Genomic DNA, 27,948 nt, shown 5'->3' with positions numbered 1-27,948 from the left:
GTTTTTGACTCCTGCTGTGGAACTCCAGACTCCAGTCTTGCTCAGGCAAGTAGCAGCAGCGATGTTTGGCTCGGATGAAGTAGTGACCACGTGTGTACAACGTAACAGTTTATTTGTATTGCAAAAGGACAGTGGTTGGTCATCCAAAACATAATGTAAAGTATTAGAAGTACAAAACATCTCAGTCATATATTAAAAACAGTCCACCTGTGCCAAAGTACCAGTCAGGCTCAGGAAGCCTGTAGTGTGCTGCTTGGTTTGGGTTTGATTGTCAGGCTTTAAGGCAGTTGATGCAGTTTTACGAGGTCCACCGAGAACTTGTGCAGATCTCATGATGTATATAGAAAATTCCCGCTAGACAGCTCTTGTAAATTTGTTGCCTGCTAGCGAAAACCAGGCAGAACTCCTTTGGGCAGTGGCGTTGCTCTGGCTTGTGCTCCTGACCAAAGCAGATGAGCAAAGAGCAGCGCTGCAGGGGGGGCAGTTAACAGCACTGGGCACTAGCTGTGACTTTGGGCTGTGCTGTGCAGCACGGTGCTGCTGTACTGCTGCTCTCAGCTTGCCCATGATTTGAATAATTTATTGAGCTGCGTGTTCTTGTTTTGTTTTTTGTTTTTTTTCTTTTCTGTTTGCAGAACTAGACAAGCCAGCTGGGAGGCCACAGCCAACAGAATTCCATGTGGGGGCTGCAAGAAATCTGAAGTCTGCTGTTGCTGCGTCTTTGCATCTGGCCTTCCACAAGATATTCCCATTTGGCTGCTGGAGGCAGGTAGCAAGAATCAGGTCATGTGGTGGTTCTTAGAAGCTGGTGACGGTTCCATGGTTACTTCCTACCTTTGTCTACTCCTCCTTTGTATGCTGTTTTATAGAACCAAGTAAAATGAAGGGGATGAGGAAGAAAGCTCCGCAGACAGTGAAGCAAACCTCTGCCCCTGCCAGCCAGTAGACTGTAATGAAAACAAATTTAGGTTTTTAGCAGTTTTCCTTGCATGTAAGTGAGCAGGCATTCATAGCTCCTGCTCTCAACAACTTACTGATATGAAGGGAGAACATGGGTGTTGGTACAGCCAAAGTCACTGAATTTTTAGTGTATAATCTTGCACATGTTACAAGCAGGAGGTGGCTAATAGCATTGCTGGTAATATTTCTCTTCCAAGGGAACAGCATGTTAAAGGTGGTTGTTTTACGTGGGATATGTTCATTCCTGCCAGTATAGAAACTAGGAAAGTTCCTATTCACATATTCCATTTTAGTCACTTGAAAACTTTCACTCTTTGCCCCAGCACTTTCTCCGTGGCCATTCATGCAAGGGCAGTATGAGTGCTGCACTCTGGAGCTGTTCTGCCATTTTGGTTTCGCTGCTAAGTCCAAAGCTAGTTTCTTCCTTCCCAGAAGTTCCCTGCACCCAGTACCCTTGCTCAGGCATGGGGCAGTTGTTTGTGCCAGCGTGAGCCAGTTTGGCCTTTGGGTGCAGTGAGGGAAGGGGTGCTGGCTGTGCTCAGACTTAGGGTCGCTCAGAGTTCAGGCTCTGGCGCACTGCACCGCTGCTTCCCCTGAGGGCGACTGGGCACAGCATGGTCACCGCCCCCAGCACCAGCAGCATCGGCCTTGTGGGGCTGCTTTAACCTGGTTTAGGGGTTGCTTTTAATGCAGCAGAGTTCTTTTTGTGTATTGCAGATTATTGACTCGACCTGCCTAATTCGTACACCATGGGGATGCAGCTTCGTGAGCTGTTACAGCAAAGCAGCCCTTACTCTCACTGACTCGTTTTCCCAGAGCCAGCCCTGGCACTGAAGTGGCCCCGCACAGCAGGCTGGGTTTCTTGCCAAAAAGGCTGAAAATAAGCCCAGAAAGGGTAAGAGCTGCTGGTCAGCTGCTGGCTCCCACTGCGTGCTGGGGTGCTCCTCTGCCTGCGTAGCCACGTACTGGGATGGGTTAGTTTGATGCTGCTGAGCTGCCTAAAGAACCAGGCACCACCTTTGGCATCTCTGCTCATACAATCCTTTCAGTTCATCCACCAGGCTCCTGTTGATGCTAACTGGACACTTGCCCTGCCCTGGCTTTTTCCGTGCAGCTCTTAGGGCCATCTCCTTCTGTGAAGACTGTTTTAGGGCTCTGAGCTGGGGTTTCCCTTCCTGATCTCCTCCCCTCCTCCCACCCCCCCAGGCTGTAGGCTCCCCCAGGGACCTTGGCAAAAGCAGGAAGGCGGAACAGCCCCGCTCACCTGTGGCTGACAGGATCGGGCCTAGGGCCCTGGCCAGAGCCCCCAGGCTCCGCAGGATCCCCATCACTCTTCCTTTTTGGCCGGCAGAACCTGTGAAGGCAGAGAGTCGGTCAGCAGGTTGCAGCTTTGTTCTGCCTGGGGCAGGGGCAGCCTGAAGGGCAGGCACTGCTGGGGCTCCTGGAGCCAGTTCTTTTGGAACTTCCTCATTTCACGCTCACTGCCCAAGCTCTATTTTTTTTTTCTCCCACAACAAGGAAAATGTGACTGCGTTATTAAACACTTGAGAACTTATGAAGCGTGCTTGTCCATGGACAACACATAGCACACTAAAAAACATAAAGACAAAATCAGAAAAAGGCTAAAACTTTACCTTGTATAAAAGAGCTAAATTTGCTTCCCTAAATTTTCAAGTAGTTATTTCTTTTTGTGCTGAGGCACAGGCCTGTAAAATACAGGTGCATGGATGCAAGTTTAAATAAAAGCCACATGAAAGTGCTGGTTAAAGGAAAGCCCTGCTTTTTTCCCTCAGCAGGCACTGTAGTGCTGGCAGCCTTGGTAATGAACCAAAGCTAAAGAAGGAGCTGGCTTCTGCAGGTGGCAACTCAGCATCATCTGCTGTACAGGGTTCTGTAGCAACCAGCACCACATCCAGCTCTTTTCCAAGGAATTGGGAAGAAATGATTTCACTGCTGGCAGATGGCTGGTGTCTCCTTCAGAGGCCCAGGCTCTTCCTTGCTCAGTGGCGTTTGTGCTCTTTGCCCAGGAGCCTCATTCTTTACCTCCTATTCTTGATCCTCTTAATCATGACCACCATCGTGGTTGCTTCAGGTTGACCCAGCACACTGGAACAAACCAGCAAAAACCTACAAAAGTAGTGTGCTCACTGGGCAGAGTTTGACTGGGCTGTGAAACTGCTACTGCTCCCTCTGAAAGGACTTAGTAGGAAGAGCTGACAGTTTTCAGAGCCAGGTACTGTCAGGTCTGGACGTTCCTGTACTTCAGTGAGGGATGTTTTGGAAGTTCTCAGGGTCGGAATATTGTCTTCCCACCCCCAGCAGTCCCATCTGGCTTTCTTTGATTTTAGTGAAGGAGGCATTTCAGACAAGCTGCAGCCACAGTGCCCAGTCCAGCACGCAGACCCCAGCTGTTCCTCTTGATGCATCACTGAACCTGAGGTCACTCCCACGTTCGAGCCAAGTGCATACAAAGTCACTTACGTGCCCAGAGGCTGCCCCTCCAAGCAAGGACACTCACCGTAGCCTGATACCACCGCAGACAAACATGGGATAACAATGGCAGCAGCTGGAAAAACACACAAAAGAGACTGTCAGTGACCAGCAGAGTTCAGCTAGAGGAGCAATCGCGAAAAACACGTGGCCTGAACTCATTACTGCTGCAGAGAAGTATGCTGAGCTCTGGGGCACTGCACCAACGATGAATCATACGCTTTAATCCAGTCCAATAACAAAAACACCCCCCCGAAGCCAACCTGCACGAAGAGCCATGTGCTCTGAGCAGGTGTTTCCCATTACTGCTGCTCCTCTCCACTGGGAGGGGGGCGGGTAGGGCAGATCAGCTTGGGGCAGCTTTACAGAGGAAGGGGAAGGGAATCACTCACATTTCCCCCAGCCAGTGAGCTGCCGTACACAGAACCGCGCTGTCCCCATGCACAAGGCTTTACTCATAGATGAAAGAGGCAGCTTGAGAAGTAAGACCGTTAAGTCCAGCAAGAGGTTACAACATTTTTAAAGAAAAAAGCCAAGAGCTGTTCAACAATCGCTGCCCTCTTAATGCAACAGGGACCTTTTCTGCCAAGAGGGAAGTGCTTTCAGCATGCAAAGCAGAATCTTTTCTGGGAAGGGAAAGACGATTGGAGAGCAGGAATGATGGATTTGTTGCCTTAACTGCAGGCATCCTAATTTCTTGGGCAGGGGGAGGGAGAGGGTGGGAAAAGAGGTCTGTCCCAAGGCATTTCTAGATGGCTTAGCTAGGGAAGAGCCAGATCTAGTAAGATCTAGAGTTTGAAACCTGTCCACCCCATGGCTGGTCCTAGGCAAGCAAGCTACTAAACAGATGCGTTTTGTGGTTGGGAGTTTACTCTGAAATCAGTCTGCATCATGCAAAAGAGAAGTCTCCTTTCATAATTAGCTTCAGTTGAAGCTTCTCAACAATAGCAGCATTGGGGATATCTGAAATCTTTCCTCAGATGGACACTTTTGTATGGCTCCATCACTGATGAATCCAAGTTCATTCATAATTGTTTCCCAGAATAATGGCTTAAGTTGTCAGAGTACTGTTTATGTAAGCAGTTATGCATCTTTGAAAACCATCTGCACTCGGCAAAAGCTACAGTGAGTTTATCTCCCTCCCTGGACTAGGAGCCTGCAATGCAGGAGAGCAGGGCAGTGTCCAGCCCACACAGCCCCGAGCCGCCATGTTCAGGACAAGGCTGAACTGCCTTTGCTCTTGCTCAGCCCAAATCTTGCACCAGCCCTCACCGTAACATGGTGCAGCTCTCGGCAGCCTGTTGCCTAAGAAATAATGCAGCCACCTTTGAAACACAAAGAAATGCTCTCTTTTTCCTGACATGAGCTATTCAGTGAATATTTTGCTTCTAAGGTCTGGTGATGGGGGAAAAAAAAAACAAAACACGAGCTCCATAGTGAGATGGGACAACAGGAGCACTGGAGATGCTTCCTAATATCACCATGGCAGCTTCCTTGGATACAAACAACACGAGGAAGCAACAGCCACTATTCCTCCCAGGCTGTATAAAGAGAAACATTAACTTCTGCTGCTAACACCTTGAAATCAGAAGTGTGTCTTTCTTAATTAATGAATAAATATGCGAAGAAAAATTGTGTGTGTGTGCTTAGAATTCAGGGCAGTTTAGCTCACCAAAGGAGTACAGCAGCAGTCCAATGCTCAGCAGGGTCACATTTGCAGCCCATCCAATTAACAGGAACGCTGGAATCAGCAGCATAATAGCCTGCAAAAATGAATGAGTCACACAGTTACATTTAAGCCGTGCTTGTTAAAGCCTCACTCCAGGTGTCCTGCCAGGTCTTTTCCCCGACAGAATTACACTTAAACCAGCGCGTCCTTCCCTCCCAAGCAGACATTGCAAACTCATCTGGATGGCCACGCATAAACACAATTCACTTCTCTGTTCTCTCCGTGCCACATGACTGCAGACCACATATGCACTGGAGTCACCTATAACACGGGCTGTAGCCTCACAGCTCATCTCCCAGTTGAGGAAAACAATGTTTTTGCAGTTCTCTCACATGATCTGCTTTCTTTTCTGCCTCATTCTGTGCTGAACTGTCCAGAAATTTAGTTTCATCTCTCTATCCTGTGAGCTAGCACAAGATCAAAAAGCCTGTGTGCTACAGCTCCTTTAGTTTTTTTTTTTTTGCAGCAGCAGCAGCACTGGCTGATTCTAAGGGTTGTGTCAAACCCTCTGGAGTTTTTGGAGCCAAGAACAAAAAATGTGGGAATTCACTAGTAAAAAAGAAAAAGAAAAGGTTATTCCTCTATTCAAAGGGCCTGGATTTCAGCTCCCCTGTGATCTCTCCCTCATACACATTTTTTTTCTGTGAAAACCGATCAGTTAAGACCTGCTGCAGGGTTTTAATTCCACTCCCACAAAATGCCTCATTTTGAAAACTCAGTGATTAATGAGACACCGTAACCGCTGTGCTAAGAGAAGCCACATTTGCCATACGATCCAGATCCATAAACAAATTGCCAGAATCACCGCAGCCAAAGGAGGAATTCCCACAAAAGCCACCCAAGCCACATGCATCTGCAGAAAGCGTGCCCAGGGGCCTGCAGGTTTCGGCAGGGAGCACGTGGGTGTTTACAAGAAGCAACTGGCCAGTTAAACTAACTGAGTATTTCACAGTAACTTCACTTCCCTGCGCAGGAAAGAGGAAAAAACACATAAATTTGCAGGGTGAGCCACAGTTTGCATAAACTGCAGTGCAGAGAACGTGGAGGAAGTTGCTGCAGAGGACAGAGCAGCACCAGTGCAGCAGTGTGAGTTTTCTTAGGGAAATGTTTCCCCTGTGACACAACAAACACGTTAGCTTTTGCCTGCCAGGGAGCAGGGTGGGGATGATTTCCCTAGCAGAAATAACTTTTGAGAAAAGCCGAGTCGGTTTACCGGGCTGCAGTGCGATTTGCCACTGCTGAAATCACACTGGCCTCAGAGTAATGCATAATAAATGGATGGAGGCTTTAGCTGTCCAAGCAGACGTTACCAAGCAGCAACAGAAGTTCAGAAACGCTGGAAACCTGCTGTCCTTAGCTTCACACACAAACGCAAGTGACAAAACACATCTACTTGTCCCACAGCCTTGGTATAAGCTGCATGAGCTGTTCCCTGTCATCTCAGTGCAGTATCACCATCTCTAAAATGAAAGAGGCAAACACTGCAAACAAATGCACACTTCTGTCAGAGAAACTTCTGCCTGTGTATTGGTACATGCTGTTGTAATATGGAAGACCACACATTGTAGACTAGAGGAAGAATTCTGTTTCCCCCTGCCCACCACTGAAATGAGACAGACAGAATTTTCTTTTGATCCGACAAGTACAGCTATAGCCTCCAACCACTGTTCGTTGCTCTTTAGACTGAAGATTAATGTATCAGATTTATGGAGGGAAAGAAAAAATATATATATATATTTTTTACCCTTTTTACAGCTTTGATTTCATTTCCTGGCTTGATTCGGCGAGCATAACCTCCCTGGATCGCAGCCATTGTTATTCCAATAAAGAAAAACATCTTGCCCTGCTGCATGCTATAAGGGAGGCAGAAACACAGGTTACAAAGTCATGCACAGAGCATTCCACCGTCAGATGCACGGGTCCAGTGGAGACCCTTTCCTGAGCAAGACAGAGAATGCCTTTAGATGCTCACACGAGCCGCACAAGCTCTTAATACACAGACATTAATTTCCACAACAGGCAAACAGAAAGAAGATGAACCCATTACTTAGAGACAGGATGGCTGCTGGCAAATACTGCAGAGGTCTCTAGACTGCTGCGATGTACCTGAGTTGTTACTAGGGTGGCCCACGAATTGCCCACACGTTACCTCATGCCATGGCAAATCTCTGTCCTACGTGCAGGAGCTGTTGGTTTCTGAGGAATGGGCACAGGCACGGTGGTGATGAGGCCCTGCACTGGGAAGCTTGCACTCTCCTTCTACCCTGAAATATTTCTTCATGTGTCCCTTTCTCCTCTCTTATCTGCTGGACTATGTGGATGTTCTCAGCTAGAAGTTCTCACCTCTGTAACAAGCATGTTTGTCACACAGCCTGTACTGTCGGCATAAAGTTGAGTATCTCACTGTGTGGCTATCCTGAAAGGACCATGCAGAAGCAGGCTTAATGCACTAGAAGACCTTTCCTTGTTGCACACACATTAGTTAAGCCACAAACTGTAATGAAAGACAGAAATGCAGAGATGAGACAAAATCCTGAGAGTCACTGAAAGGAAAGGATGCACATATGGAATTGAGCTGCAAGATCATGTTCCTGGCTGGGAATCTTCCTATGAGCTGGCAGGAAAAATATTTCAAGCTGAGCTTCTTTTAGTGGATTCTGTTCTTTCTCCTCTAGTGGTTGACTAGAGGAAATCAAACTCTCAGATGTAATGACTGTACATCATACGCAGTGCCATCACATAGCTATCCCTCAATCCTTCCTTTTTTTTTTTTTTTTTTTTGAGCCTTGAGATTTGTCCTGATAGTGAAAAACTCTTCTGGGGAAGAAGAGAAAAGATTTTATGCTAGTCAATCAATACAACTAGCCCAGCTACAGATATTTCAGAAGCTTTAGTTTAATCTTGTGTATTGATTTTCTTTAGGTCTTAGAAGGCGTGCATTCAATGAGTATCTCCTGGGGTGATAAGCGTTGTGCCTATGTTTTCTTAAATTCTTCCCACAAAGCCCAAGTGTAAATGAATGCAGTGGCTGGTTTTTTGACTCTTACCAACTGATGTTAGTAATAGCCTTCAAGCCTCTTTCTTGAAAATAAAAGACCTTAAATTAAGCTTTTGGAAAACGGCCTAGATGAAATACATGACGTGTCTTTTAAGCGCGCTGTACCTGCTGAACTGGAATCTCTGGTGAGTAAGAAAACTCAGCGTATACTCCAAACCAGAAAACAGGAAGAGGTACAGGAAATACACCACGCCCAGCATTTTCAGATTCTGAAGATCTAAATGAACAAAACACCACAAAAAACAAAAAAAAAAACAAAAAAAAAACCAAAAAAAAACAAAAAAAAAACAGGGAGGTGAGGGGAGTGGGGGAAGAGAGAAATATGGTGGTGGTTTTCGAGCACTGCTTTAAAATATAACAGCAACAGTTACATGATAGCAATAGTTGTAGTGGACATAAAATAACTGTACAGGGAAAAGGTCTTTCCTCAGATGCTCATTTTAAATACCCCCCACAAGACATGCCATGAAATGGATTCTGCTTGTTACCTTCCCTCTGGTGAGAGAAGAGCCCAAAAGACTGATCTCTCCCTGCGTCTCTGTGCTCTCCCTCATCCAGTCCAGTCCCTCTCCCTCACATTCGTACCCTCTTATTTCCTTATTTATTTTTAATCAGTTCCTGTATTCAGTTTAATACCTTGGAATGGTTCTTTCAGGACTATGCTGGCTAAAGCACAGCATCCCTTCTAAGCCATCTGTGGTCTTTGATAGATAGTCTTACTTGTTTTTCTGTGAATGCAGTGTTTAACGTGTTTTCTCCTAAGGGGGCTCCTTTCCTGATGCAACAGCATGGATGATTAGTTGGTGGACCTGGCAAATGTTGATTTATTTTCTATGGCTTAAATAATTTAATGTAGTGAAGTGCTCAAACCCTACATCTCCAAATCCTGAAACAAGAAATAAAATTCCAGCCCAAAATTTCTTGTTCTGCAGCTTGGATCCGCATATTAACATGTCCCTTACTTATGCCTTGAGCTGTGTTTTTAAATCACTTCACTTCCTGCAGCCTACCCAAGCTGCAGCCAGTGCCTGAAGAATGAGCGAGTAGCAAGTCAGAAATCCTCAAAACACTAATCTCTAAAACCTCTTTTTCTGGGAATACGAGGGTCAGCATAAGTTCATAAATTAATAGGGTGGATTTTAAAGAGTTGGAGTACTGCTTCCAAAAGGGTGTGACTAAAGTCTGCACTTAGAAACCATCCCCAGATACAAAAAGATACATAATGTAATACAGAAAGCAAGTTAACACTTACTCTTCTCTGAAGGGGTTTCCTTTCCTCGGGTGACTGCAGAGAACTGAAATAAAGCCAGAGGACTGAGCAAGTCAACGGCTGCCTGAAATCCAGATGTCACAGAGGAGACCTGATGACAGAAAGAGGTTTATTTCAGAAAACTGATGTAATTACTACTGCAGGAAAATGACAGCAACAGTCAGAAGTGCTTCAATACCTACAAACATTACCTGAGATGAAACAAGACAACTGGCTTTGGGGTCTGAGCAACCCCCGATAACATCCCAGACCTCCTGAGTTAGTTCCAACACTGTAACTAGAAGGTAGACCACTGATAACAGTTTTCACTGAAAACAGATTCCTTCCTGGGTTGCTTAAAAGGCAGAAGCAGCTTGTTCTCCACAGACTGAAGGTGGCTCGGTTTGGCTCCCTTTTTGCATCACCCTACCTGTCAATGGACATTTGCCGGTTAAATAATGGCACAGCTGCCTGCAGCCTCGTGGAAAGCTGGGGATTTGTGTGCGCTACAGGGCTGAGAGCAGTGGGTGCAGCAGTACAGCAGGTGACAGCCTGGAGTGGTACTGCTGGTTGTTTTAGCCAGCCAGTGACACCTCCTGGGGAAGCAACATAAAATACCATTTCTAGAGAGATTCCTTAGAGAGATTTCTAGAGAGATTCTACACGCCCACGTTGTGTGGCTTTTTTAAGGGGAAAATTTATTTTGTAGCACTTCTGGTCCTCCTACTCCACACACCTCAACCTAATTATGCATCTAGTGACACCATCCCTGCTCTTCATCACCAGGAGGTTAGGAGATGCTTTAATTCCCTACAGATGTATGGAAAATGTTTTAAGCTTTATTATTATTCTTCTAAAATATGAAAAGCAAATATATATGTAAATATATATACACACACTGTGTAAATTCTTAAGGAAACGTTTCCTTTCAAAGTAGGAGAATTTAGGCTGCCACTTTGCAGGACAGTCACAGGAAGATATAAGAGAGACTTAACAATCCTAAATAATCACATTTAGCATTTAATCCCCTCAAAACACTGCACAGGCTTCTTATGATGAGATTCCTCTTCATCCCAGCTGGGGAAGGAGGAAGCTGCTGCCCCCTTTGATGCTGAGATTAAAGGGTAAATTACCAGCAGAACTTCAGCGCGTGCCTCGAGGATACGTATGGACTGGGTTTAAAAAAAAATGTAAACAAATCACCCTTTAAAATGGTATTAACACCACCTGGCTTGTTTTGACAGCCTTCTGAGCACCCAAAAGCCCAGCTCTGGAGTCTGTTGGTCTCCCACCATCAGTCAGATCAATATAACAGGCTGTTTTACATAGCCGTAAGGCTGCTGATCCACATAAAACAAACTGGGCTGTTTCCCCTTCCACTGCATGTATTACAGAGGGTAAAAAGGCACTCCCAAGAAGAAGTTTCCTCGTGCTTTTATGAGGTCTGTAAGAGGATTTCCTGAAGCTGGCTCGTAGCAATCCTCAGTTCCTGCGTTTGTTGGCACGATGGTGTTTGCAGTGCAGCACACAGAAACTGGTAACAAGCAACTCTCTTCAAGAATGTCTGCCAGTAATAAAAAAATCTGCAGTTTGTAGCTGTTTTGAGTTATTATTCATGTCAGACAGGGTGCCAAGCTGCTTTTGTACTATTAGGCTGATTTTATTTATATAGAAATATATATATTTATAAAGCTGATTTTATTTATATAGAAATATATATTTTTTCTTTTAAACTTCTCCTGCCTTTGCCCTAGAAGCAATGATCTAGAAATGACTTCATCCACTGATTGGTGAAAAACCTGTATTAGACCGGTTTTCCTCTAATTCAGAGACACTAAGTAACAAGCCTTGAAGTCCCGGAGTCGGTCCAAGCCAGGACTGCAGCCTGGGCCTTCCACACTCCAGCACCAGCACTCAAAGCAGACACCAGAGAATGAAGTTGTAAGACCCGTCCTTCAGCAAGACAGCCTTGATCATAGCAAGCTCAGCTAAAAATTGACTCAAAAGCTCTTAAGGGGGCAAGACTCTGCTAGACATGCTTCTATTCCTCCCTGCTATGAAGCAGGTCACAGCAGGAGCTGTTTGGGCAACTCACATAAGACCAGTGTCTCTGACAGGTGAAAGGTAAAATGCTGCCGTCACTCTTCACCTGAAAAACGTAGGGAAGAGTTGAAAAAAGGGGAAAAATGGTAGCAAAAACTCTTTATCTTATCTTTGGATGAAAACTCATCCTTGCTTCCCCTGACCTCCTTCACCTTCTCTTTTCTACAAGTCAATTCCAACATAAACGAATGAAATACTTGCTCTTCTCTCGAGTCTCTTGGACTCAGTGATCCCTGTGGGTCCCTTCCAACTTGGGATATTCTATGGCTCTCCAAAGAAAAGGAAGACAGATAGAGAAACAGGAATATCATGAGAACACAGCATATTTCAAAGAACCAGATGTCTGATCCCGCTGACACACCTTCCTACCAGTTATCATTCCCATTTCCCCTTCTCACAGTTACGTCCTTCCAACACTTTCCACCATGATAGTGCAGCAGCCCCTGCTCCAGCTCAGCCCAGCCAGGAGCCAGAGAGGCTGCCAGCACACCTGCCCTTACCCGGTTATCAGGCGGCCAGGGAAACTGCTCCTCTTCCACTCCAAGTTGGAGGGATTACCCCAAAACCAAGCAAAGCAGCCTAACAAGAACAGTTGCAAATACCCTCGACCACACGAACTGCACGGGTCCACTCCCCAAAGGCAGCTGGAAGGAAACGGCACAAACGCACTGATGCTGATCCTAGTCATAAGCTCCAAAGCTGGAAAAATCACCATCTCATCAGCAATTAAACAACTTGTGTGCTTAACACAACCTCGAGAGGCACCTATAAATCTGCCTCATGCAACACCTACTGCTGCAGGGAGGCAGAGTCCCCCAGAGCAGGGAGAGAGCACCCAGTTTCTTATCACAGTTCAGTCACGATGACGAGCACAGATTAGCTTATCAGAAGAACTCCCAAGAGGATAATGAGAGGGGGAGGGTACTGGTCAGGGATCGTACAGGAAGGCCCCAAAGCCATTTATCCCTCCACAGCGAAGGTGGAATTGTTTTCAGAACACAGATTCACCCTGCAGCACTTCCTTCCATAAACACGTTGCCGTCACCCCAGAGTGCAGCTCTAACCAGGGACAGGATTTTATCTGGAATGCTTAGAAGCAGCCAAATAGGAAAGAGGAACAGATGAGACATACCAGAGCTGTAAAAAATAAAATAAAATAAAGCCGTAGTGTTTGGGAATACACACAAGCAACCAATTCCACATCTGACACACCCTGCTAGGAAACACTCAAGGAAGGTCTGAAGCTTTGCCCGGGCAGGAGCGGCGCAGACAAGTTTCCTGAACAGCATTTCTCCGTGTCAGCTAGGTTTGGCTGTCCAGAGACTGAGCATGATTCAACGTCTGAGAGCTGCTTAGAGGCAAGGGATGACAAGAAAGATCCAATCCAGCTGAAAACCTGAAATCAAGTGTTTCCTCCAGATACCTAGGACTGAATTCAGACTCTCCCACACCACCAGTCTTCCAAGAGACTTGTTATCAGATAGAAATATCTTGAACGATGTCTGATCACACAGTATTAAATCATGATGCTAATACACGTTCTGCCCCACAGATTCTAGCAGTTACTGGGTTTTAGCACTTGTAGACATTTTCTCTCTGAGCTGTGCTGTCTTTCACAGATCTAAGAGTCATTGCTACTTTGGTGTTCAAAATAATCAAGCATAGACAAAATAACAGTTAAAATAACCTGATGTATACTGGGTAACTGGAAATAACTGAAAATTCACCCTCTCCCTCCCAGGTTGCCATTAGTTTTTGGGAAATTCACACAACACCAAAGGCAGCAATTCATCAGCATGCTAGCTATAAACAGGTCTCACATTACGCTGAGCTAGGAGGTGGGGCCATCATACAACCATCTTGATATCAGCCTGAATAGCATGAAAACCTGATCCCAAGAATGAGCTAAATTCATGAGATACTGGCTCAGCCCCTTCTTCAATACTTGCAGTATTTCAACAGCTGTCAAATCCTGTTCTTGCAAGGAAGCCAGACCTTCGAATTGAGAGCTCATTTACCCGTTTTTCTTTGGGAAGCGTCTCCGGAAGCAGGAAGAAGATGAAAATTAAATCAGCCACAGCAAACATGAGTGCTAACAATGCCGAACGACGATAGAAGACTTCTCCTTTCTCTGGCTCCATGGCTAGGTAAGCACCAATCATGGGACCCAGGGTAAAACCAAGGGAGAAGGCAACACCAATCATTGCCTGCAACGACACAAATGCACATCGACATGTAGTTTTAGACACCAGTTTGTTCAGGTAGCTCAGTTTAAACCAGTTTGGATTCCCTGGCATGTGCCTTAAAGAAATGCAGACACACACAGAATGTAACCAAAGAGCCCTGAGTGTGAAGAACCTGTTATTTCCAAATATCCCATTTCATTTTCTGCCTAGCCAGCAAAGAAGCAGTGACAAACTGCAACGTGGTGAAGGGATATCTGAGGGACACCGTTCCTTGTATGATGATGAGTGAAAGGAAGTTGGGAAGGGGAATAACAACTCTCACCTCAGGGATTGTTCAGATTGTTCAGCAGATCCAGCAGCCATAGAATAAACTTTTGTAGCGTGATGTCTATAGCTTCTGAATTGCTTTGGTAATTTCAGTATTAAGGATTATATTTCTGATAGAGCAAACAGGCTGAGAGGCTTCCCAGAACAACCTGAATCTAGTATAGGTACTAAAGAGGATTTATTAACTCGCTGTGAAACCAGCACACAGGAAAAGAGGTAGAACCTGCACATAGGAGATGGGAGTTTAACAGAGATAACACGGATTTGAATTATTTGTCTCAGTTCGGTTGCTTAACAACACAACAATGCAGGATTTGGCTTATTTTCTTTAAGAAACATTCAAAGATACTCACACGGGCAGGACCCCAAACCATGCCATCCCAGAACACAATCCTCCTGCTTTTCAGTCTATTTGCCTTTACCTGTACTAAACTAAAAGAGGCCTGGGCACACGCAGGTGTCCTGACTCACCCCTACCTCCAGCCCTGTTTCAGCCTGCCCAAGCAGCATTCTCTCAGATGATGCCCAGCACACTTTGGGAACAGCATCAGTCAGGACTCTTCCCAGGAAGCAGAATGAACATGCCCACTCTGCTTCGGAAAAGACGAGGGAGTTAAGCCGTGTGGATGTGAGCCCAAGCGACTTGCTCTCAAGCCCTAAAAATAAGCTGTGACCCATTTTATTTCCTAGTGCTGTATGGCTATCCTCCTCCAGAAATATATTTTGTCTCACTAGGATTGTAATAAATTGTTTGGAAAATTCATTAGCTATCACTGTGAAATCCCCTCCCAAGATGCAGCTGCCCCACATGGTGGTTTATAACGCTCTGCTAATAGAAGTTTGGGCCCCCGAGGCTTTTTTAAGATAAAAGATCTAACTGGCAATCCACAGGCAAAGCTCAGCCTGCAGGGTGTTTCCATCTGGTCCGCTGCCTTTTGGAAGAGGCAAGGGCAGCTGTTCAGCCCACTTGCTGCTCAGTCAGCCAAAGCCACATCCATCTCCTGCTGAGCTCAGGTCCTGAAGGCACTGCATCACTCAAGGCAGGCAGGGCCATGCTGGGCACTGCTGCTGCGCTGCCACGGCTTGGAAAGGTGAGAAAAGCGGGTTGTCCTATAAGCAAGCTCCAGTTACCAAAACTGGGCCATTCTGAGATAAAAGATCTTTCAGTTCCTCAGCTATTATAATCAGGATTAAAGTTAGCAGCAGGAGGGACGGTTTTACCACTTAGGCAGGTAGCTTTTCAACCTCTAAGACATCTGCATTTCACTTGGATGTGAAAGCCACCGACAAGTAGTGTGAGAGCTCGCCAGCAAAGCCATCTGGCACATTCTCAAAAGCAAGGCAGTATGGAAGGTTGTGTGTTCACTTGGTGAATGAACACACTGCTGAGGAATATACTTAGAGTACCTGAAATCAATTAAAAGTTAGCCAGTAAACCCAAACATCTACCCCACAGGTACAACTCACCATGCCCTTGCTCCGTGCTTTTGGAGAGTGCAAGTCAGCAATTACAGCTGTGGAGAGGCTGACGTTCCCTTTGCTGATTCCACCTATGATCCTGGAGAGGAGAAAAATGCCGAAGGACCTAGAGGCAGCCCACAGTGCGTACGATGCCATCAAACCCATCTGCAGAAGAAAGAAAGGGTTCTTTATAAGGGGCAGGAAAGTTTTTCTTATTTCTGATCATTTCGCTGCTAAACATTTGATTTTCTTTTTCCATTCCTCAACAGCTGCTCCAAAAACTATGCAACAGAAATGCCTGAATATACTGATACTGTGCTATGTCCTGAACAGTGAAATAAATAAAAAAAAAAAAAGTAGAACCAAATCCATAAGAATTTCCTATAAATGAAGTAGTGAGACTACTAATAAAATAAAAAGTGTAAGAAAAGCTCAAAGGGAGATAAATCAGCCCTGGGCACTAAACCATTTTTGTACATCCTGCTCCATTTGTTTCCAACAGAATTTTGAGTTCAAAATAAGAATTCACACTTCTAGTCCTTTAATTCCATAATCAATCATAAGCACACATATATTTAGTTCACTTTCCACAGCCCAACAGAATAGCAAGCTTTGTACATCATTCACTGCCAAGTTCCACCATACTTCCACTGCTTCTGTAATTAGAACCCCAAACTCTGACTAGCAACAGAGAAAACTTCTTGGGGAAAGTTCATTTTTATAATAAATCCACCTTTCTTTCACTGCTACATAGCAACGTCTAACCAACAAATGCCAGGCTCTGTGAAATAGGTCGTGAAGCAATCAGCAATCATCAGGCACTCGGGGAACTAAAATTTAGAGGGATTAAATCCATCATTTGTGAACTGTGCATCTGAAGTCAGACTCTGATATGCAGGGGTGAGGGGCTTTGGAAAATCCCAGGCAGGCATTTTGGTGCCTTCTGTGTACAGTTATGGAACCTCAGCTTGAGCACTCGATTTTGGAAGTGTAGCCCAGTGACTTGGCAAGAAGAAGGCCACAACCATCAGACCTGGAACACCCATTTCCCAACCCTTTGTGCCAAGCACAAGGCCGTAGTGCCTTTAACTGTGCAGTGATGTGATGTGACTGAACGCAGCACGAGACATACCACTGTCAGCAAGATGACGGGCCTTCTGCCCCAGCAGTCTGACACAGCACCGGTGAGGGGAGAGGAGAAAAACTGCAGGATGGAAAACATTGAGCCAATCAGACCTGAAAAAAAAAAAAAACATACAGAGATATCATTACATTTGCTGCTTTCGTCTTAAATACAAAGCCAACCTGTTCCAGACCTACCACTCTGTTCGGTCTGTTAAAAACGCACAAATGTAAAATAACAGTGATAAAGAACAGCTTGTCCCTGAAACCAAGCCACCCTCAGAACAATGATCTTCCATGGTTACTTGACTGAGGAGGCAATGGCACAGACAGGCCTGAGCAAAAGGAATAAGCTGGATGGGTTGCTGGTTACTTCACTGGTGAGAAGCTGTTTGAAACTCGCTGGTTATAATGGCATGGAGTCAGTTTGGGAAACACTGGAGAATCTGCAAATGTTTTCTGTTTCTAAAGCAGAGGTAATACAGACTTGAACAGTCACAGTTCTTTTAAGAATTTTTTGATTGTTCGAACCTGATTCTGTCAAATATAATTAGCTTTTCTTTCCTTCTTATCATGGAAAGAAGGACACGAGCACTGCTGTTACTGAGGCGCGCTAAGAGGTAGGAGTGATTCCAACAGGCTCCGAGAGTCTTTTGAAATCTGCCTCCAGCTTCTGTGATGTTTAATTCCTCTTTTCTCTTGCCATCTCCAGCTTCACACGCTCATTAATTTGCACTACACTCTCAACAAGCAGGCAGAAAAATGTCTTGCTGTCACAGTTTTTCCTCCAAAGGAAAAACTGGGTTATACATCTCAGATCATTCACTTACCAAAGCTAAAAAAGGCTGAGGAGAGAGAGACCACAAGTACTGCTCCCAACGACTTTAAGGGAGGCAGAATATTGATGCCAAACACCTTATGGGGAAAAGTTCCTTATGATAGCTCAAAAGCCCCCAAAAGCTGGTCCAGTTAAACACTGGTATCCTCAGGGCCTCGACACGGACAGGAAAGGTTTCTGCCCTGCACAGGCGGCAGTCTAAGCAAAGATGAAGGACAGCAGAATATATCCTGCACTGGGAGAAGCAATAAGACAATCTTGTGAGTGTCTTTCCAATCCTATGCTCTGTGTTGTAGCCCAAGGCAATGAAAGAATGCAGGCAACAGGAAGACTGCAGTGGCCTCTGCTAAATTCACAAGTGTAATGAACCTTTCCACTATAACCATTTAAGGTGCAACCAGGAAAGAAGGGCTGCGACAGCAGTTGACTACAAATAAGTTGGTTTGTCCATCCTCCTAGGCTCCTGCAGTCTTGGACAGCTCTCCAATGAATTAGCTCCACTCAACCTGGCAGAAAGCTAGCCTAGATAAAAGAAAAAGTCTTCTGCTGGTATAGAAAATTAGGTGGGTAGCTAAGAGGAGCTGTCATCAAAGCCAGCAGAAGAGATGGAGTTAAATGTGGCAGATGCCAGGTCAATGCGGCCACCTCGTCTACATCCTCGCTGCCTGTGATGTCAGGTAATTAGCGAACATCCCGTCATTGCTCTGTACTGCTCCTAAACACTTTTCTCCAGGAGAGAAAGCAGCAAGGGACACCAGCTTCTTTCCCAAGCCAGTTTATTTGCATGTTCCCAATTACACGTTATATTTTCTTTGAAGAGCAAAAAGTCAGGTGGGTCACTCCGGAAGGAGCAGGGAGATTTCTCCTTCCCCTTGAAAACAACTGAGCCAAACCAAGCGATACAGTGCTTCCAGGGGTACAGGACACAGCAAGAAAAAGGAAAGGCAACGAGTTGGACACGACTGGGAGCTCTCTGCCCCTTGTTTGAACAAAGTCTGAGGCTGTGAGGAGCAAGGAGGAGCCTTAGAGCCAGGTCCTAGAGGGGACAAAGTGATTTAAGGGATTAAAAAAGTAAAAAGGGGTTTAAAAAAAACTGTTTCCTACCATTCAAAGCCAGTAATCTGACTGAAAACGAGCACTGGATTTCCGGCACTGCTCACCCACACCAGGGTGTTCTAGTGCCAGCAAATGCTTCTTGACCCTACAAGTCAGCAGCCCGACTACATTTAATAGGACTAATGAGATTTAGAGGCAGTGCTGCACTCTAGCTGCCCAGGGGGAGGTGGGAATTGAACTCAGGAGCTCCTAATTCCAGTGTCCCCTACTGACTGGTCTCCAGTCACGTGCAGATCAATTGTGAGGGGAAAAGAATTTTTGGGACTGGGCAGGGAAGAGCACAGCAGGCTCCTGACCCTCAGCTGGCAGTCTGACAACAAGGAGCAGCAGGCCTGCATTTCTGAAGCACAAATTAGGATAATTCAGGTTAAAATGGACCCCTGGAAGGCACCTACTCCAACCTCCTGCTCACAGGGTCAACTCTGAGGTCAGACCAGAAAACATTCAGGGTTTCATCTGGTCAGAGGCTGAAAACCTCAGAGAATGGAGAGTAGAAAACCTCTTATGCTCTCTGTATGTTTTATATTTTTTGTCAATCTCCTCATCATTCCTCACAACATTGCAAATGACTTGAAAGCAATGCAGGTTTTGTTTCAGCTGTTTAAATTCCATACCTCCAAACAAGACACTGTTGTATTTGCGCCCGGGAGGCATCCCGACCATCTCCGCAAACCAGTCCACGCCACGTTGCAACGACAAGTAGAGTCCATCCTGCAAAACAGAGGGATGGGAAATAGAAGCAGGAGGAAAGGTGCTCTGCTTTATTTTCAAAGACATTTCCCCCCAATATTTCCTGGTTGACCAGTAAGGCTAAAAATAGCTTAAATTATGAATGCTAACAGCAACAGGTAAATGAGCATATGTGTTTGGGTGGGTGGATGTCTGGACTACAACTTTCTAAAACTATCAGGCCTGCTACTTGCTAAAACCAAGACTAAACAGTCTTTAAAAGACGTTTAGATGTAGAGCTTAGGGATATGGTTTAGTGGGGACTGTTTGTGTTAGGTTAGAGGTTGGACTCGATGATCTTGAGGTCTCTTCCAACCTAGAAATTCTGTGATTCTGTGATGCTGGGGGTGGGAGCAAACAGGATTTCCAAGGAGGGAGGTCCCACAACCTCTCTGTGTAGCCTGTGCCAGGGCTCCATCACCTGCACAGCACAGAAGGGCTTCCTGAGAGGCAGAGGGAAGCTCCTGTGCTCCACTTTGTTCCCAGTGGCCCCAGCACGTCCTGGTGCCTGGGGTTGTTCCTCCCCAGGTGCAGGACTTTGCACCTCTCCTTGCTGAACTTCAGGAGATCCTTGTCAGCTCACCCCTGCAGCCTGTCCAACAAACCCAACCCTTAGCTATCTCTGGTGAATGAATTATAAAAACCGTTTTATGGGATTTTTTGCTGGTACCACTGCCCTCAGCAGCAAGATGATAAGGGAGAGATTTTGCACACAATTTCCATTTAGAGCACAAAATGCATTTAGGCATTGGTGTCCGGCTCTTTGTTTATCAAGACTGGGGGACTCCAAGTTATCAGCTAGATACAAATGCATATTTTACTTTAGCCAGATCTCCTGTATCCCAGTTTCAGAACTAAACCTCCGCTTCACAAAGCAACACACGCATGATATACATGAAAGCATCTTTTAGAGACAAAGAAAACTGCAACAAATGATCAAATAAAAAGGAAGAGACAGGGCCAGCAGAAGGTAAGTACAAGGAACAGCCCCTAGGAAATAACTGAATTTTCCCCCAGAACAAATCCCTCACTTTAGTGAAATAGCAAGAGGGAGGAATCTTATACAAGTTCACAAAAAAAAAAAAAAAAAGTATAAAAAAATCACTGTTCAAACATTTTAAATGGACTAGATGTTATTATTCTGCCTACAACTATTTGAGTCACCCCAAGACAAGGGAGTTTTCTTCCACCCTCCCCTAAATATCTCATAGCTAGCAGTTCCAGCAGGCTGGCCTCCTCTGTGATGTACCTGGGTCCGGCTGTAGTAATCGAGGATGGAAGGGAACAGCGGCAAGATGAGAGCGAATCCCAACAAGTCGATGAACAGTGCCAGGAAGACGATTGCAATAACACGATTGCTGTTCTTCTCCAGCTTGTCGTTGACGGAGCTGCTGCTGGTTTCTCCCTCTCTCAGAGCCATGCTCACAAGTGCTTTGATTCTAAAAAATGACGTTTATAGCCAGTTAGCAGGAGGAATTTTGCAGGCCTTTCATAAGGGTATCTTGCTGATTCTTCTCACTTCCTGCAGACCTCACAGCAATAAATGTAAGCTGTGGCTTTATTAAGTTACCTCATTTTCAAAGGGAAGAGGGTTCAACTCTGTGTTCTGGGTTCTTAGTTCAACACCAAGTTTGCTCTCATAAAAAAGCAGAAATGAGGGCAATCAGATTACAAACTCTATTACAGGGGCATCCCAAATAAAGCATAGAACAAAGAAGCATTTAGAGTTTGTTAACATGCAAGAAAACTTTCCCAAAATGTTCAATCCAGTATTACAGTAAAACAGATAAGAAAAGGCGCTCGTTTTGATTATCCCTGTTCAGGTAACCAGGAGATTATTTATACTTTCAACGTATACAGAAGTCAGTCGACATTCTGCAAAACTTCCATTTCAACAGATATTAAAAACAAGGAGCAAAACACAAACCATGAATCTGCAAGCTTCAGGTTTGTAAAACATTTTCTCAGCCATAAAACAATGAAATCCTTTCCACTGCAAAAATCCCCAAACATTTGTTACACTAAAAGAGTAAAAATGGAAACCAAATTTCATCCAACTGAAAGTCATTCAATACCAAAATATTCATTGACTTTAATAAATCAGGACTGAAAACTATTTTTTTTTTAATATAAATTCTGTACAAGGTATGACATACCATATTATGCATACAAGGCACTGTGCATGTAAATCATATCACTCTAACTGAAGACTTTGTTATGCTAAGCTATAAATTGCTTTGTTTTGCCAAGCTATAAATATTTTCATGACATTTCTCTACTTGTGGATTCAGTTTACTTGTGCTGAAGCAGCATGAAAGTTCAAACACGATGAGGTAACCATGGAAGGGGGCCACCTGCAACCCATTTATTAAGCTGTTGGCATTATGCTTTTAAATCTGCCAGAGAACAGAAGGGTTTGGTTATGCTGAGGAGCCTTTTATTTAAAATGGTGTGTCCTCCCCACTACAAATATTTAGCATTTTTTGTTTACCCAAAGGATATAAGAGTATCTGGAGCCCACAGCAGCCATTTGTTTAGACAAGTCTCTGGCCCTGGGTTTACCTGGCCACGCATTACGGGATGGGTTCATCGGGGAAGTTTCTATCCTGTTTCTCTCACAATTTGGCTTTTGTACCAAGGTAAACTTTATTCCAGGATTACTTACGCAGGGCAACATCCTTTACACCTCCCTCTCACTGCCGTTTCAGCTAGTGTGTGGCTTGAACCTCTTGCTGCTAGCACTGACCTTTCAGCTAGCTCCAGGTCTGGCAATGTGGTCGCAGTTTCCCTTATGCAACATCCCAAAGCACTACATGTTTCTGCCTTTGTGCTCCACTGGTTTTGTTGTTCAAACCTCTCCGTATTTTTTCGTTAGGCAGGAAACCATGAAACACTTTATAGACCCTGGCACCCTGTCAGCAAAAACAGAACGCTTCACCTCCACCACGGCATCTGAGTCCTGTGGGACGAGGTTTTAAGCGGCGGGGGGGAAGTTTGGGGGTTTGGGGAACTTGTTCCTTTGGACATGAAGTGTCCCTGACCCCTCGGCTCTGCCTCTCAGTGACTCCGGGCCTGTGTCTGCTGGTTCCTGCCCTGGCCCTGTGCTGATGCCCGGCATCGCTTCGCCTCTCGGCCCTGCAAGCAGGGATGTGGGCTCCGGCAGCAGGGCGAGCTTCATCCTTCTGGTGTTTTTTTACCCCTGCTTCCTCCTTCTGAGATTGCCCGGGTCTGGCTTCACCCGCTTAAGCCTTGGGAAGGCTTCTCTGGCTCCTTAACGCAGTCCTGAACCGGGTCAAGAGCCGGATTTTCAACCAGGAAACGAAAAAATCAAATCAAATCTCAGATCAGGGAGGAAAGAGGGGCCTGCGAGAGAAAGAGAGGGGGGCGGCCGGGCAGGGCCGCGGCGGCGGAGGGCGAAGAGCCGCCGTCTCTCTCCTCCTTCTCCTCAGCGGAGCCCCAGGGACCCGCACCCCGCTGAGGCGAAGCCGTTCCGGGCTCTGCCCGCCCCCCGCCCTCCTCCTTCCCTCCCGTACCACTGCGGGGCCCGCCCGGTGCCGGGCCACCTACCGCTCCTCACGGGGGTAGCCCTCCCGGAGCCGTCCCCAGGGGATGCTGCGGGGCTGCGGCTCCTGCCGGGCTCTCCCCGGTTCCCTTCCTCTTCCGGCAGGGGATGGAGCCGCTCCCGAGGCCCCGCAGCGGGTGCCGCCGAGGAGGGAGCCCGCCCCCGGCCGCCCGCCTCCCGCCGCCCCGCTGAGGCGAGCCCGAGGGGCCGCTGCCATCTCTCTCCCTCGCGGTGCTGAGGGGAGGCGAGGGGACTGCCCGCCTGCCGGCATCGCCCGGCCGCGGTGGTGCTGAGGAGCAGCGCTTCGAGAGGCTCTTTGAGAGACGCAGGATAATAAAAGACAGCCCCAGCTCTAGTATATGATCAGTTCTGCACTTAGGGGCGTCTTGTACCACGCACTGTAGCGGTTCTTTCTTGTATCAAAGAGATATTTCTTTTAGTGAGAGTCATAGAATCATCAAGGTTGGAAAATACCTCCAAGTTCATCTGGTCCAACCATCCCCCTACCACCAATATCACCCACTAAACCATGTCCCCAAGCACCATGTCCAACCTTTCCTTAAACACCCCCAGGGACAGTGACTCCACCACCTCCCTGGGCAACCTGTCCCAGTGCCTGACCACTCTTTCTGAGTAGAAATGTCTCCTCATTTCCAACCTAAACCTCCCGTGGCACAACTCGAGGCCATTCCCTCTAGTCCTGTTACTAGTTACCTGTGAGAAGAGGCTGACCCCAGCTCCCCACGCCTTCCTTTCAGGTAGCTGCAGAGACCAATACTGTCTCTGCTGAGCCTCCTCTTCTTTAAACTAAACAACCCCAGCCACTCCTCACAGGACTCATGCTCCAGTCTCTTCACCAGCTTCATAGCCCTTCTCTGGACATGTTCCAGGGCCTCGATGTCCTTCTTGTACTGAGGGGCCCAAAGGTGAACACAATACTCGAGGTGCGGCCTCACCAGAGCTGAGTATGGGGGGGATGATCCCCTCCCTGGTCCTGCTGGCTACACTATTCCTGATACAAGCCAGGATGCCGTTGGCTTTCTTGACCACTTGGGCACACTGCTGTCTCACGTTTGGCTGCATGGCATAGCACGGCATGGGGTTGTTGTTGCCAAAGTGCAGGACTTGGGACTTAGCCATGTTAAACCTTGTCCCACTGGCCTCTGCCCAACAACCCACCCTGTCCATTTCTCTCTGCAGGGCTGTCCCTACCCTCCAGCAGATCGCCACTTCCCCTCAACTTGGTGTCATCTCCAGACGTACTAAGGGTGCACTAAATTCCCTCATCCAAATCATCAATGAAGATATTAACGAGAACACACTCATTCGAAGAAGAGAGGAACGTTATTTCATTAGTTGCTACATAGCTGTGTTGCACAGCAGCAGTTAGTCGTGGCTTTGATAAACCCAAATATTCTGGTATCTGACTAACAGAAAAAAGTAGCTGCAAAGTTCAGTTCCTTTTAGAAAAGAGCTGTTCCTCAAACAAACTGCTCCTTTAAAACACGAAGGTTTTGAACACAGAGAATGTGAACAAATTTGGTATTAATACTACTGTCTAACACTGTGTCTGGTGTCCAACCTGCCTACACAGAATGTGTGTATACAGTTACAAGGGGACTGAAAGCATCCAGCTTCATAACTTTAAGCATATAATGATTTAAAGCCAATTAATGAAGGTTTTGAATGGTCTTCTTGTTCCCTTCCAGGTAATATAGTCCAGATGGTGGTGTGGACTTATTAACACACGCTTGAGGACCTTACGCTTGATGACTGTCACAGATTCCCCAACAGGTTAGATTTGGAGGAGCTTATCTAAATGCACCATTGGGATTAACATGCTAATTAGGTCAAATAGGGAGCTGCCATTCCCTTGTGCATGTGAGTATTTATGTACTCAGTTTGGTGTGAGAAAAGGAATTTAGTATGTATAGCACATATTCTGTAAATTTAAGGATTCTGTAAGGATCGCTGCTGATTCAAGATTCTGTTTTAAGATGCTCTGGGGTAAGTATGAATTATCATTTAATGTCTAGAAAATATATGTAGATATATTATTCTGGCTCTGAGCCATTGCATATAACCAAGCAGGAATCACCTGAATTCAGACGTATTCCAAAGAGCAAAAAAAAAAGCAAAACAAATGAAAAAAACACAACTTTTCCTGTTACTAAACCTACCAACCTAAAAATTTTCTGAGCACCGAGCCCAGCTGCATTACTGCAGTCAGCCATGTCATACAATCCTGTATGCAAGCACACAAAGAGAATTTTGGCCCTGTAAGTAAATAGCAGCTCACAGTCTCAGACAATGAATAATACTATTATGATTAAGCTGCCAAATGCTTTATCTTGTAGTTTTTATTTTTCCCAAATGCCCAGAAAGAGGAAAGCAGTCCCAGCAATTCCTATGGCTGAACAGGCTGCACTACCGAAGACATCAGCCTCTGTCCGGTAGAGCTGTAGGAGCTCAGGTTTTGTTTCACAGTAAACAATATGTGCTGAGCTTAGTGCAGCCTCGCTAACTCCGTACAGCAGAAGCTGATGGCAAAGAGTGATGGCTTACACAGAATATGGTTATAGCAAGGTAGATAACTTCTGTAAGACATGACTGAGAACATCAAAACACCACACTAACTTTCAACTGACAACCAAAAGACCGAACTGATGATAAGGAAGCCTTTCATACTGTCGTAAATACGGTAATTTATGCAGGTTCTTGCTCAATGGTTTTATTCTCACCCCGTTCTTTACAGTATTCAGTTTCAAGGTAGCTGTTCTCTGGGACAGCTGATGTTGACAGACAAATTACCTTGAACAGTCAGCTGAACTAAAGGCAGAATGGTAATTTTCCTTTTTTTTGTGTGTCTCATGACTTGATTGTAGTCACAGAATAGTGTTTTTTTTTTTGTGCTAATTAACAACAGATTTGTAATTCATAACAGATGTGTCACAAAGGGCCTCTAATGACAATTCTCACTTCAAGAGCAACATTGCAACAAGAATGTAATGGTGAATGCAACTGTGCTCAAGAAACTTGATGAGAAAGGGCTTGGCCTTGTTGTCCAAATGCCCAGACCTTCTTACCACCTTCTATGGTACCATGGCACCACATCTGCCCAGCCATGGTAAACTATCAGAGCTTACTGATCAGCATAGAGGCAAGACAAGCTGATCCTGCATTCCTATTCATGTAAAACACTACACGTTATGCACCACTATCAATATCAGTTTTAATATATCATAAAACTGTGAGTAAATATTGACAGTCATTTGTAAAAGTGCATGCTGTGATTTTCATTCAGCATCTCAAACACATCTGGCATTCCAAAGCAGTCATGTAAATTTATCAGCTGAGGTTTCCTTGTCCTTTATCTTTTCTCCTCAGCCCCCTAAAATATTCCCGCTCATTGTCCCAATGAATGTCCTCTTCCACAGACACCATCATCCCATCCCGTGTCTCTCTCCTCTTTCTTTCTTGCCTCCCTTACTGAGGAATAAGCAGCTGCAAGTGGTATCAAAAAATCACCGCCCTGGGATCAAAATGCAGCTGTCAGCCTCTCTGTGATTCTAATACCCTGCTGGGCAAATCCTCTGGAGCTACTTACTGTTGGAAAAAGAGTCAGATAAACTGTAATACTTTTTTGTCAGTTTATTTGTGCAAAGGACAAATATACTAGAACTAAAACTGCGGATTGAAAATGCTGATTTATAGTATGAAATAAGAAGTTAGTTCCTTTCTCATTGTTTCAGTCTTAAGTTCTTGGCTTGAGCCAAGAAGTTTTGTTTTTAAAGATAAAGTTAATCTACTTTTTTATTATTTTTTTTGCAAAGGAGGAAAGAAAAGCTCCATACTGTGCCAAATGGAAATAAAACAGGAGGCACACTAATCTTCTGAGATCTCTTTGAAGTTTAGCTTTACTGATGTTGGAAAGGCTAACTGAAAATATATTTTGTTTTCAGAAGAGTGAATGGATTTCAAACATAGAAATGTTACTTTTATGTGACATGACTATCTCCCCCACTGGTACTTAGTATTCAGGCTGTTTTAACACTTAATACAACTGGTTTTGTAAGCCAAAAAATCTGATGATATTCACATATTAATTACCTTGTTACAGCTGCACTGGGATTCACTGGAAGCTATTTTCTTCAAATAAAGTGCCTTTTTCTTTTTAAGAAACATCCATAGGTAAACCTTTGACAAGTCTTGTCTTTCAAAGAGAGCTTTGTCATTAGTTTAAATGCAAAGCTGGAGTGTTTCAACTCCTCCCATCCTAGTTTTAGTCTTCCTTCCAAGTCTCATTTGAAAAAACAAAAAACAAAAAACCACCACAAACATCATGTTTTAAGCCAGTCTGAAACAACCAGTCCTATCTGTTAAATCAGATTTACTGCCAGTGTTTACGTCTTTCTTCATGAACAGTAGGGTAAGCGTTGCCATTTCTGAGTTATGCATGGGCCAAAACATAGGAGATCAGGTCTAAGAAGAGTATTTGAAAATGGAAGGATATTTTTGGTTTTGTTTGTTTGCAAAGAACCTTGGCCAATTTTTTCATTCGTTCTATGATTTTCTTCATAGTTTGTTCTTTACACTGAAACTGGAACATTACTGTGAAATGGGGTTTCATTTTTGTAAGTTTTGAAAGAAAATATTGTAATTTTCTTCATTGCATAAAAAATGTCACTGAGTTTATCAAACGTATAACAACAGATGCCTCAATCATAACCTAGTTTAGACCAGCACTTTGAACTGAAAAAACAACATCAGTTATTTAATGCTTACTCACAAATATAGTATTATTAAAAAAAAAAAAAAGCATTAGATGTATTTATTGGCTCTACCCAAGGAGCAGATGTTTACCACAGTCGTGCTGGGCAGTTCTCAGTAATTGCGCATATGTGATAAAATAAGTGGAAAAGAATTAAAGATGCGACTGTCATCTTAAATCAGATTGTTATGTTTATGCTGAAACAGTGAACTGACCTAGATTATTCAGAATTTCAGAGCTAACCGTG

General features: G+C 45.1%; 1 protein-coding gene across 1 annotated transcript; it reads right to left on the bottom strand.

The window, feature by feature from the left end:
• Nucleotides 1–95: 95 nt before the first annotated feature.
• Nucleotides 96–23,162, bottom strand: MFSD10 (major facilitator superfamily domain containing 10). The gene is made up of 13 exons (XM_027455636.3): nt 22,936–23,162; nt 20,618–20,807; nt 19,254–19,350; nt 16,696–16,799; nt 15,570–15,728; nt 13,608–13,796; nt 9,490–9,598; nt 8,343–8,454; nt 6,924–7,032; nt 5,123–5,213; nt 3,479–3,526; nt 2,225–2,314; nt 96–947 (listed from the first exon to the last, which is right to left on the bottom strand). The coding sequence occupies exons 1-13, from the start codon at nt 23,145–23,147 to the stop codon at nt 841–843; spliced, it is 1,617 nt and encodes a 538-aa protein (XP_027311437.3). The 5' UTR covers nt 23,148–23,162; the 3' UTR covers nt 96–840.
• Nucleotides 23,163–27,948: the final 4,786 nt, after the last annotated feature.

Source organism: Anas platyrhynchos, chromosome 4 (genome assembly GCF_047663525.1).
Source record: "Anas platyrhynchos isolate ZD024472 breed Pekin duck chromosome 4, IASCAAS_PekinDuck_T2T, whole genome shotgun sequence".
Lineage (NCBI taxonomy): Eukaryota > Metazoa > Chordata > Aves > Anseriformes > Anatidae > Anas > Anas platyrhynchos.
This window is presented reverse-complemented; position numbering and strand designations above follow the sequence as displayed.